Raw genomic sequence first — 13125 nt, 5'->3', positions numbered from 1 at the left:
ATGATAAACTCAGCAACAAAATAAGGGCATAATATAGGAAGATGCATTTCACAAAAGAAAGGCAAATAACAATAAACATAAAAGAAAAAGAGGTTTGATCTTAGTAGAACCTTCTCAAATCCACAATACACACTGTTTGAAATGTCACGAGATATAGCTACATATTAAAAGTATAACAGTTACCTCTAAGACAGAGAATTATAGATAACTTTTTTCCTCTGTATTTGCAAGAATATATTTTTTACATAAATTAGAAGAAGAAACTTTCTTTACAAAAATTATAAGCACAATTAAACCTTACCTAAAACGTGTCTTCTCCTATGCAGTAAGTTAATACACTGCAACTGAATTTAAAGGTATTATTTAAAATTTAATTTAAATTTAACAGAACTGTGCTAGTCTTGAGTCTGACCACATTTTACAGCCCAACAAGCCGACATAAAATGCTTGAGATTCAAAAGCAATTGAATGTCATTTAACAGCAATTTTCCTTTACAGCAGTCCTCAGATTGTTTTCATTTACCAAAAAGTTAAAAGTACTGACTTTAAAAGTCTGGAGTATTAAGTCTGTGGTTTTTAGTTTTGTTTAACAAAATTTTTACTTTCCCATAGCACTAACCTTTAGAGACTGGCATAACTGGACTTTCTTTTAGGCGCTGTGCCTGAATATGGCTAAACAAACATTTCAGACCAACAACTCCACAGGGTAAGAGAACAAATATTTACCTTCTTAGCATCTGCAGAAGACCTCACCCCTTCTGGCAGCGTGTGCACTAAAGGTAAGACCGCAGCGCTGACCCGCTGGAAATGGGAATCAGAAACCTGCTCCAGACGTGGTCGCTTGGATTCCAGTGAATCATGATCCACCGGGGAAGGGCCTGGATGAAACTGCTCATATCCAGTTCTCCTTTCTTGAGGCCTAATACATACAAAGAAAATAATCAGTTGAAAATGTTTAAGTGATGTACAACTTCCTGCTAACATCCCTGGTTGAACTTTGAAATAAAAGAAAAGTTATGCTCACTTTCAAGTGAATTCCCTCACCCCAGGAGAATATATACCTCACTATAAAGTACTATTAAACTTAAATCCTGATAGGAAAAGTTTCTTCAGGGGAGGTGGGAGTAGAGGTGATAAAGTACTGAAAGTTGTAACAGAAGATTTCAACTTGCAGAAAATCTGAAGTTGCTGAAAAATATCCATAAACTATTTTTAAACCTATGCCATAATAACTGAATATAATCTAGACCAGAAGAGCCACCATTTTCAACCAGTAATAAAAGCAAGCAGGAAAAAAAAGAAAAAAATTCCCAGCACTGCCACATGGAAAGATAAATGACTTGAGTTGTGAGGTATTATTAAGACTTAAAAACAGGTCTCTTGAGTGGGAATGCAATAGTACTTTGAATACATAATTCTGGTCCCTAAAACATGTATTTTGTCTAGTTTCCCCAAGTACATAAGTATCTTGAAGGTCAGGAATCTGTTTTTAATTTCTCTACATGATATACTGTATAGAGTACTATGTATGGGTGTTTGTTAATTTGACTTTTCATTTTCTACCAAAGTATTTACAGAAGCGACATCTTACCTATGGCCAAGTTAAACGAATGTCTCACAAAACAACTTTTCATTGAAAAGTTAATCATGGGGTTTGGTTTTTAGGATAGATGATAAAATAAATCCTGAGGTCTATAATTTTATTATACTTCAAAAATTTGAAATCTCATTCAAGACATAAGATCCCATTGTCTCCTTAAAATTCACAATGATGTCACAAAAAATACTGGAGTAGGAAGCTTCAGGAGTAAGACAAGGATGCCTGTTTTTGCCACTTCTTTTCAATATAGTATTGGGAATTCTTATCAGAATATTAGGCAAGAAAAGAGAGAAAGGCATCCAAATTGAAAAAGAAGAAGTATTTCTATTCGCAGATGACACAGTCTCATATGTAGAAAACTCAAAAGAATCCACAAAAAAATGTTAGAGCTAATAAATGAACAGAGCAAAGTTACAGGTCAACATGCAAAAATCAGTTTTATTTCTATACACTGGCAATGAACAATCTGGACACGAAATTAAGAAAACAATTCCAGGACTTCCGTGGTGGCGCAGTGGTTAAGAACCCACCTCCCAATGCAGGGGACACAGGTTCAAGCCCTGGTCCAGGAAGATCCCACATGCTGCAGAGCAACTAACCCCGTGCGCCACAACTACTGAGACTGCGCTCTAGAGCCCACGAGCCACAACTACTGAGCCTGCATCCTACAACTACTGAAGCCCGAGTGCCTAGAGCCCATGCTCCGCAACAAGAGAAGCCACCACAATGAGAAGCCCGTGCACCGCAAGGAACAGTAGCCCCCACTCCCCGCAACTAGAGAAAGCCTGTACGCAGCAACGAAGACCCAACACAGCCAAAAATAAATTTATTTTTTTAATAATAATAATTTTTTAAAAAACTAATACCATATGATGGTGTGGCCACTTTGTAAACAGTCTGGTAGTTTCCCAAATGGCAAACAAAAAAACTACCATGTAATCAGCAATCCTACTCCTAGGTATATGACCAAGAAAAAGGAATATATAGATAGCCACAGAAAAATTTGTGCTTGAAAACAGCTATCAATTGATGAATAGAAAAATAAAATGTGATATTTCCAAAACAAAAAAAACAAAAAAACAGATTTTCATACTAAAATATCTCTGTAGCCTTTTAGACTTAAAATTCCCTACATTTTACTGACTTTCATCATCTCTTAGTATTATCTTTAAATAGCTTTAAAACAAATTTATCAAATGAATTTTTTATTGAAATGTACCTAATCATTTTAATTTTTTAAAAAAGATAACCCCTCTCCCCGCCGGCCGAGGGCGCTCTAGATGCTGCACGGAGACCCTCTGCACCCCTGCGTACATGGCGCTGCGAGTGGTGCGGAGCTTGAGGGCCACGGTCTGCAGCCTGCGCGCCATCTCTGCGTCCCTGCCTGCCGCGGGCCTGGGGACTGCGGGCGGGCGCTGTCCGGGCGCTGCGCACCGGACCCGCTCTGCTGTCGGGTCGTAAATTCAGACAAATATGAATGGGTAACAACAGAAAACGGTGTTGGAACAGTGGCAATCAGCAATTTTGCACAGGAAGCTTTGGGAGATGTTGTTTACTGTAGTCTGCCTGAAGCTGGGAGAAAATTGAACAAACGAGGAATTCGGTGCTCTGCCAAGTGTGAAAGCTGCTAGTGAACTATATTCTCCTCTATCAGAAGTAACTGAAATTAACGAAGCTCTAGCAGAAAATCCAGGACTTCTCAACAAATCTTGTTATGAAGATGGTTGGCTGATCAAGATGACCCTCAGTAACCCTTCAGCACTAGATGAACTAATGAGTGAAGAAGCATATGAGAAATACATAAAATCTATTGAGGAGTGAAAATGGAACCCCTAAATAAACTAGTTTAAAACAACTTAATCTAGCATAGTTGTCTTAAATTAGTGGTGGACAGATTTTTAAAAAGCAACTTTTAGCAAAAGAAACTACTCACAACAATGTTGCCTGAAGAAAATACCCCTTAACTCCCTAATGATTTCAGATAAACACTATGCATCTTTTTCACAACACCCTGTGATTTTTAGGCTAGTCTCCAGTTATAATATTCAGAATTTCTTAAATTATCTGTGGTAAAACTAGTTATAAAAATTATCTAATTCAAGGATAACATTGTTATCTTAACCTTATATAATACTGTAACTTGCTTACAGCCATCCCTGGATTTGGGTCAAAATACTCAATGAACTTGCCACTGGAAATAAATGGCAGTGGAGAAAAGTTTGTTAGTTGTATAGTGTCCAATGCAGAACATTACTATCTTAATTTTGCAGTACACTGTGTTTGCTGGTGCTATTTTTATACAGTGAAGCAACAGCCTTGCAGGAAAATAAGAAACAGTTTAATAATAAAATAGTCAACTTCTTAAAAAAAAAAGATAACCCTCATTTAGGGGAAATATGTCATAAACTTCATAGCTATTCAAAATAGTGGCCTAGGGCTTCCCTGGTGGCGCAGTGGTTGAGAGTCCGCCTGCCGATGCAGGGGACGCGGGTTCGTGCCCCGGTCTGGGAAGATCCCACATGCCGCGGAGCGGCTGGGCCCGTGAGCCATGGCTGCTGAGCCTGCGCGTCCGGAGCCTGTGCTCTGCAGGGGGAGAGGCCACAACAGTGAGAGGCCCGCCTACCGCAAAAAAAAAAAAAAAAAAAAAAAAAAAAAAATAGTGGCCCACAAAGACCATCTAGAATTACATCAATTTATTTTATTTATTCCCAGCTAAGGAAGGCTGTTGTCTGAAACAAAATTAATTTCACTTAAATTTAAAAATGTATAAATATGATTTGGCCTCTTTTGTTGCTCAAGGGAAAACCAATTATCTGAGTTTCAGTGAATCTTTTATAATATCTGAAACTACCTCAGTTGTTCTGTATCTGCTTATCTAAATATCCAAATACTCTAAAATGTCATTTGGACTAATTTTTCCAATGAAATCTATAAAACATGATGAATGACATTCACACAGAAATGACTCTTACATTTTATGGGTGCTGTGTTTATAAAATGATAAACATTTGCTAACAAAAAAATTCCTGGAATATATAACAGAACTAAACAACAAATCACCCCAAATCCCACCACATAGAAACAACTATAATTAGGGGTGAATATCATTCCCAGACATCATTTTTATATATGGATTATGGATATACAGGCAAAAATAAAACAACAGAAGAATCACCATATTTTTAAAATACAGAATATTTGGTTTATTTTTATACAGATAAGTATATAAGAAAGAAAAAGAAATGAAATAAAGGAAAGAATTGCTATATTCCAGGTCAACACTCCTTTAGCGCAAGAAATCAGTTCCTAAAAAATTCTTGCTAAAGGGTTAGGAAAATAATTATGAAGAGCATTAATTAAAATTATGATTTAAATTTTTTTTTTTTTTTTTTTTTTTTTTTTTTTTTTCTTTTTGTGGTATGCGGGCCTCTCACTGTTGTGGCCTCTCCCGTTGCGGAGCACAGGCTCCGGACGCGCAGGCCCAGCGGCCATGGCTCACGGGCCCAGCCGCTCCGCGGCATATGGGATCCTCCCAGACCGGGGCACGAACCCGTATCCCCTGCATCGGCAGGCGGACTCTCAACCACTGCGCCACCAGGGAGGCCCCTGATTTAAATTTTTTAACCTAACATATTTCCATTTTAGAAGTCATCAAATCACTCTAGGCACAGTTTTCTTTTTTTTTTTTTTTTTTTTTTTTGTTTGTTTGTTTTTTTTTTTTTTGGTTTTTTTTTTGCGGTATGCGGGCCTCTCACTGTCGCGGCCTCTCCCGTTGCGGAGCACAGGCTCAGCGGCCATGGCTCACGGGCCCAGCCGCTCCGCGGCACATGGGATCCTCCCAGACCGGGGCACGAACCTGTATCCCCTGCATCGGCAGGCGGACTCTCAACCACTGCGCCACCAGGGAGGCCCCTTTTTTTTTTTTTTAAGATAAATTTATTTATTTATTTACTTATTTTTGGCTGCATTGAGTCTTAGTTGCCACGCGCAGGCTTTCTCTACTTGCGGCAAGCAGGGGCTACTCTTAGTTGCGGTGGCTTCTCGTTGCAGAGTGTGGGCTCTAGGTGCACGGGCTTCAGTAGCTGCAGCACGCGGGCTGAGTAGTTGTGGCTCACGGGCTCTAGAGCACAGGCTCAGTAGTTGTGGCGCACGGGCTTAGCCGCTCCGCGGCATGTGGGATCTTCCCAGACCAGGGCTTGAACCCGTGTCCCCTGCGTTGGCAGGAGGATTCGTAACCACTGCACAACCAGAGAAGTCTCCACACACACTTTTCAAATGCATACCTTTAAACATTCTCCCAATACTTATCTACCTCTGATTTGGGATACTTATATTATTTTTACTTTGTCAAGATTTGGTCCTGATATTCCGTTAAAGAACCATAATTCATCGAGATGTCTCATATGGACTTTCCACTTGAATGGGTTTATGGCTACTGTAGTCCTTTTACCACGGCTTCCATTCTTTGTTTGACTGGATTCCATTACGTAGATATTCTTCAAGAAGCTTTAGATGCTCAGTGCTTTCATGTCTAAAAACGCCTGCTTGTTGCTTTTAAACGTGTCTGATATAATATTCTTGGATCTCAATTTCTTTTTCTCAGAATTTTGTAGCTATTGCTCTACTATTAATATCTTCTGTCAGATTCTTTTCCCCCATCAAGGATTTGTGTTTTGCTTCCTGGATTCCTGATTCTTTTACTTAGCCTTAAACTTTAATGATAACCAGGATCTGTCTCAGTATTGATCATTCTGTGCAAATTTTTCTTGGAGTAAGGTATGTCCTATCAACCTATTGAGTTCTTCCTTCACATTAATGGGAAAAAAAGTGGGTTTTTTTTTAAGTTATGAATATTATTTCCTTTCCTTTACCAGGTTCTCCACCTCGGAAACACATGTTCTTATGACATGTTGGATGATTTTAATTTGCCCTCCTTATTTATCCACTTCTTTCTAATTGCTTTAATCTCTGTCCTTTTCTTCTGCATCCACTCTGATCATTCCTAGACCTTTCTTCCAAGACAAAGGTCTGACTTTCAGCCACATCTATTTTATTCCATGTTCCTTCTCACTTTATATATTCAATTTAAAATGGTGGTCTTGGAGGCACAGGAATGTCCAATCTTTCATTTTATCTGATATGGTTGCCTTATTTTGCTTTTGAATACTTCATTATTAATTTTAAGTTCTACAGTGCACAGCACTCACGGGGCATGCCCTTTGTTTTTCATCTTCTTTACACACACGGGTCTTTGTTTTTGGAACACTGTATTGCTTTAATCTTCCTTTCCAGAAATATGTTTTCCCTGTTCATGGCATCCCTTACCCTCTTGCTCAGACATACTATGAGCAACCCTACCCAGACTTCTTCTCTGGTGTGGAATGGTGTGTGGGCGTTTTCCTTGCTCATCCCCACTTTGCCTGGAATGTGTTTGTCTACAGATGGAGGACTGGATATGGCTTTCTAAATACTTTTCTGGAAGTATATAGCCTGAGGAAACAGAAAAGTGGGGGCAAATCAGGGGAAAACTGGGATGGGGCTGTGACAGCCTTTGCTAAGGATCCTGGCCCGTTCCACCAGCCGCACATGTAAAGCAGTCCTGAGGGCTTTGGCTCAGCACTTTGGAAAGTGGCACACTGTAACTATCCTTCCTGCAGAACAGCATAATGGGGATTCCTAAGCCAACCGTTCACCACATCATCACCCCCACTCATGTCTTCCCAAATTAGGGAGCAATCATGAGAAATCCTATGACTATACTAACCTTCTTTCTTTCTTCAACACTGCTTCTTTGAGAGTAAAGTAGGAACTAGGAGGCCAAGTTGTGCAATATTCTTCTCATTCCTTCCTTGAATGCCACTTTTCCAAGTTTATGGCAGTGGCTGTATCCTTTCCTTCTTTATGCAGGGTGCATTTTTAGCCCTTTTTAAAAAAACCATCTTCGTATATTTGCTAGATAGTAGAGGAAAGTGATCTGAATTCTCTCCACAATCTTCACCAAGAAATGCATTTTACAATGATTTTAAACATGGCCAAATAATTTCAAACCTTTTATCATCTTAAAACCTAAACAGTAATCATATTTTTAAAATAGTAAATCAGGTTCTTTACAAAACTGCTAAAACAAAACTTCAAAATCCTTTCGATTAAGAGTGAGAATGGAGTAAAAGACCGCAGAAATGGTAAGGACCCTGGAGAAAATGAGTACCTGCCATGGACGGGGCCAACATTACCTGACCAAATACTTATCCTTTGCAGACAATGCCATTATTATCCTCATTTTTTTTTTTTTTTTTTGTGGTACGCGGGCCTCTCACTGCTGTGGCCTCTCCCGTTGCGGAGCACAGGCTCCGGACGCGCAGGCTCAGCGGCCATGGCTCACGGGCCCAGCCACTCTGCGGCATGTGGGATCTTCCCGGACCAGGGCACGAACCCATGTCCCCTGCATCGGCAGACGGACTCTCAACCACTGCGCCACCAGGGAAGCCCTATTATCCTCATTTTTACAGGTAGAAAACTAAGGTCTGAGAAGTCTAAATCACTGACTGGCAACCCTGTCTGCAAATGAGAATGACCTGGGCCCAATCCCAGAGACTCATTTAATTATTCTGGGATGGGACTTGGGAATCAAGCTTTTAAACCTCCCCAGGTGGTCCTAATATACATCCTGAATTGAGAACACCTGTTTACACAATGCTACAAAGTCCACAACAGCTGACCAGGATTCAAACCTAGGTCAACCTGACTGACCACTACACAGCATTAACTCCGAACTCTGGAAACGTTTTTTTTTTTTTTTTTGCAGTATGTGGGCCTCTCACTGTTGTGGCATCTCCCTTTGCGGAGCACAGGCTCCGGACGCGCAGGCTCAGCGGCCATGGCTCACGGGCCCAGCCGCTCTGCGGCATGTGGGATCCTCCCAGACCGGGGCACGAACCCGTTTCCCCTGCATCGGCAGGCGGACTCTCAACCACTGCGCCACCAGGGAAGCCCTGGAAACAAGTTTTTAAGAGTTTGTTAACTATTATGACAACTACTCCAAAAGGTCAACAAATATAAAAGAGCTCAAAATATAAACTGTAATGACAGCTTGGTTAATAAGATTACAAGATAAATATAACAAAATTAAAGTAATAAAATAAATGATACAAGTTCAGTCCTGGATGGAAACATAAAAGAAAGCCTGTTACCTGTCAGAACCTGGGTGAAACTCTGAAAGCAGGGAAGGTCGTCTACGAAGCTGCTGCTGCTGCTGTTGCTGCAAGAGCTGTGAGGCCTGACTGACTTCGAGATGAGAAGAACGATAATCAGGGACTGCAAACTCCTAGTGGTAAAATAATCATAAACTAATTATTAACCAAGAAGTGAAAAGCATCATGAAACCAAACCAAGGACAAATGAACAAAGGCAGTTATGGTCCACTAAGTATGGAAAGAAGCAGCAATGATTTCAATCCTTCACTGATTTAACTCTTTCCCATAACCTAAAACCATCAACATTAACTATATATCATTCAAAAGAATTCAAAATGAGATTTCCTGTTCAACCTATATATTTTTTTAATTTTTAAAAATTTACTTATTTATTTATGGGGGCACTGGGTCTTCATTGCTGCATGTGGGCTTTCTCTATTTGTGGCAAGCAGGGGCTACTCTTGGTTGTGGTGCAGGGGCTTCTCATTGCGGTGGCTTCTCTTGTTGCAGAGCACGGGCTCTAGGCTCACGCGGGCTTCAGTAGTTGCAGTACACGGGCTCAGTAGTTGTGGCTCGCGGGCTCTAGAGTGCAGGCTCAGTAGTTGTGGAGTACAGGCTTAGCTGCTCTGCAGCATGTAGGATCTTCCCAGACCAGGGCTCCAACCCGTGTCCCCTGCAGTGGCAGGCAGATTCTTTTTTTTTTAATATATATTTATTTATTTTATTTATTTATTTTTGGCTGCATTGGGTCTTTGTTGCTGCGTGTGGGCTTTCTCTAGTTGCGCCAAGTGGGGGCTACTCTTCATTGTGGTATGCAGGCTTCTCATTGCAGTGGCTTCTCTTGTCACAGAGCACGGGCTCTAGCCTCGCAGGCTTCAGTAGTTGTGGCACATGGGCTTAGTCGCTACGCAGCATGTGCAATCGTCCCGGGCCAGGGCTCGAACCCGTGTCCCCTGAATTGGCAGGCGGATTCTTAACCACTGCACCACCAGGGAAGCCCGACAGGCAGATTCTTAACCACTGCGCTACCAGGGAAGTCTCAACCTATATTTGATTTATTCTTCTAATAACATATCACAATAACTCCTGATCTATATTATTCACATAATAAGGTCTCAAACCTTTGTGTTCAATATGAAATCCTAAAAAGCATTCCTATCTTAAATTTAAAGTGGGTAAGCTGGAAGGGACACAGAAGCCATCTAGTTAAATCCACATATATTTACAAATGAAGAAACAGAAGTCCAGAAAATCAACCTGCTAGTTAAGAGTAATAGTTTTTCCATCATTCTAGGTGGGTGTTTTATGTTTGTTTTTCTACTTTTCTTTTGTTGTCTTTTTGTTGAAAAGGTCAAAGCTTCTTTTGAAAAGATATTAACAATCACAAACAGATAAACACAGAATTACCAAATAACCCAGGAATTCCACTCCTAGGTATACAGACAAACTAAAAGCATATGTCCACACACAAAAATTTGTACAAATTGTCAAAGCAGCATTATTCACAATAGCCAAAAAGAAGACAGAATCCAAATGTCCACCGACTCATACATAGATAAACAGCATGATATATCTGTACAATGGAATAGTATTCGGCCATTTAAAAAAATGAAGTACTAATACATGCTACAAAATAGTTGAACCTAGAAAACATAATGCTAAGTTAAAAAAAAGAGATTCAGAAGCCACATATGATTCCATTTGCATGAAATGTCTACAAGATGCAAATCAAGAGACAGAAGGTAGATTAGTGGTTGTCGGGGATGGAGGGAAGACAGGAATTGCGGCTGACTATTATGTATGGGGTTCAATTTTGGGTGATGGAAAAGTTCTAGAATTAAATAATGGTAATGGTAGCCCAGCATAGTGAATATATGAAAAACCACTATATTACATATACACTTTAAAATGGTGAATTTTATGTTATATGAATTATATATCAACAAAAGTTTAGAAAATCATAAACAGATAAAGTAGAGCTGGCCAGACTGAAACATGGAGTAGGATAGGCAGTCCAGAACCTTTCAGCAGAAGCAAATAAAAGTAAAAAGATTATCTCATACACAGTCTATGAAAATGTATCAGGTACAAAGTTGAAAATATAAACAAGAAAAAACACTGAAGACAAAATCATTTTTTAAAAAAAGTATGTCAAAACTCAAAAAATAAAGAATTTACATCCAAAGAAATAGATAAGATTAAGTGAAAGTGAAAAAGGACACAAAAGTATTAAAAATATCCTCAAAAAGAACCAAATAGCAATTAAAGAAATTAAAAAGTTGATCACTGAAATTAAACAATAGTAGAACAGACAGAGGTGAAGGGCAAATGCAAGCAAAGACAGGACTGAGGAATTCTCTCATAACACAGTAGAGCACAAAGATACAGAAATTACAGAAGTTAGAAATGGCAGCTACAGTAAAAGGTTCCAACATTCAATATCCACAGGTGAGAGGCAATATTCTAAGAATAACAGAATAGCATTTCTCAGAAGTTAAAAAAGACATAGACCTCAGATTTAAAAGGGCCTAAGAGAAAAGTTGAGCAGATTTTAAAAATAAATCCACACTGGACATATCAAAATCTTAGAAAACAAAAGATGAAGAGGGCCTCCCTGGTGGCGCAGTGGTTGAGAGTCCGCCTGCCGATGCAGGGGATACGGGTTCGTGCCCCGGTCTGGGAGGATCCCATATGCCGCGGAGCGGCTGGGCCCGTGAGCCATGGCCTCTGGGCCTGCGCGTCCGGAGCCTGTGCTCCGCAACGGGAGAGGCCACAACAGTGAGAGGCCCGCATACCGCAAAAAGAAAAAAAAAAAAAAAAAAAAAAAAAAAAAAAAAAAAAAAAAAAAAAGATGAAGAGAAAACTCTACTACTAGTCATAAGAAATAAAAAATTGGTTTCCTACAAAGTAAGAAGGATCATAATAAAAGCAGACTTCTCATCAGCAACACTGAACAGAACGAAACACAAATACATATTCCAAGTTCAGAGGAAAACAAATTTGAACCTACAAATTCAGTAACCAAATCATCGTTCAAGTTTTAGGACTACAAACTTTTCAGAATTCAGGAACTCAGAAAATCCACCAGTGACAGTGTCTCTGAAAGAATTCCTAAAGGATGCACCTAGCAAGACAAATGAAGAGTAAGGAGCAAAATAAAAGAAACAATAGTGCACTTCTGCTTCCAGCTATGAGCAAGTATCACTGTCCAAACTACATTCCCACAGTAAACAGCAAAAAAAAAACTGGACAAAGTGTAGGAATTCCTTTCAGACACTGGACAACAGGCTGCACAGGACTTGACCTTTGAGAAAAGTGACACAAATGGGGGAGTCCTAGCATAATCCAGGCTTTCTGCCTGGAGGTGATTTCCAAACTGCATCCAAACAGTGCCCCAGAATCCTATTCATTGAAGAAGCAACCATACTAGTTTGGGAAAGCCAGATAGAATTTCTGGAGACTTCCAGAGAGGAAGGAGTTACACAGAGAAATATTTCCTGAAATATGAATTTGTGTTCCCTTAAGTGTTTGGCTGAATTCCAATCTGAAATGCATAGGGAGAGCATAGCCCAGTCTTTAAAGGCTGAACTAAGAACAACTTCTGAAGGAAGAACTGTTAGAAGGAATGATAAAACAAACAATTCCCAGAGCTCACACAGGGCCAGACTTCATTCAAATTTCCTCCAGCCAGAGATAAGAAATCTCACTGGATACACGAGATATTCAGTAGATAGCCCAGAAGAGGCAAGTTCAGAATTGGAGGATAAATTAGACCTACAATAAAGACTATTCTAAACTTGCCTTAAGAGTGTTTAAAAATAAAGCTCAAAAGTAACTTCACTGCCTACCAAAAGGAATCCAACCTTCTTTAAAGGAATACAGCAAAATCCAGCAATGTTCATATTCTAATCAAAAATTAAAAATCCAATGCCTGCAATGATAATTTCACAGGATGAAATTAACAGTAGGTTAGAAACTGCAGAAGAAAAGATCACTGAACATGAAACCATAGCAAAATGAAGCAAATGGGTAAAAAAACAGGGGGCGGGGGGCAGGGGGAAGACCAGAGGTCCAATAACCTGTAGGATAAAATAATATAGGAGTAACTGGTGTCTCAGAAGGAAACCAGGAGTATACCTGAAGAAATAATGGCTGAATATTGCCCAAATTTTATGAAAATGATGAATACACAGAGGCAGGAAGCTCAGTGAATACTAAAGACAGTAACATATACATTCAAAAAGCACAACAAAGGCGCATCATAATCAATTGCTGAAAACCAGTGATAAAGAGAGAAATCTTAAAAGTAACCAGAGGGGGAAAAAGATATAT

At 39.6% G+C, this 13125-nt stretch overlaps 1 protein-coding gene and 1 pseudogene across 18 annotated transcripts in view; one reads left to right on the top strand and one right to left on the bottom strand.

The window, feature by feature from the left end:
* Nucleotides 1–13125, bottom strand: part of NCOR1 (nuclear receptor corepressor 1) — a gene marked incomplete at its 3' end in the record, with an annotated part of 151056 nt that overhangs the window by 112712 nt on the left and 25219 nt on the right. For all 17 annotated transcript variants that reach the window (XM_081220091.1, XM_081220081.1, XM_081220084.1 and 14 more), the window contains exons 3-4: nt 8791–8924; nt 727–919 (exon numbers count right to left, since the gene is read on the bottom strand). In XM_081220091.1, coding sequence (XP_081076217.1) covers nt 727–919; nt 8791–8924 — 327 coding nt within the window. The remainder of the gene's footprint in view (nt 1–726; nt 920–8790; nt 8925–13125) is intronic.
* On the top strand, nt 2019–3439 carry LOC308607817 (glycine cleavage system H protein, mitochondrial-like; annotated as a pseudogene). Its single transcript has one exon. The product of its transcript is annotated as a glycine cleavage system H protein, mitochondrial-like (transcript).

Source organism: Mesoplodon bidens (assembly GCF_964165515.1).
Source record: "Mesoplodon bidens genome assembly, chromosome: 19".
Lineage (NCBI taxonomy): Eukaryota > Metazoa > Chordata > Mammalia > Artiodactyla > Ziphiidae > Mesoplodon > Mesoplodon bidens.
The sequence above is the reverse complement of the archived record's forward strand: the minus strand, read 5'-3'. Positions and strand labels throughout refer to the sequence as shown.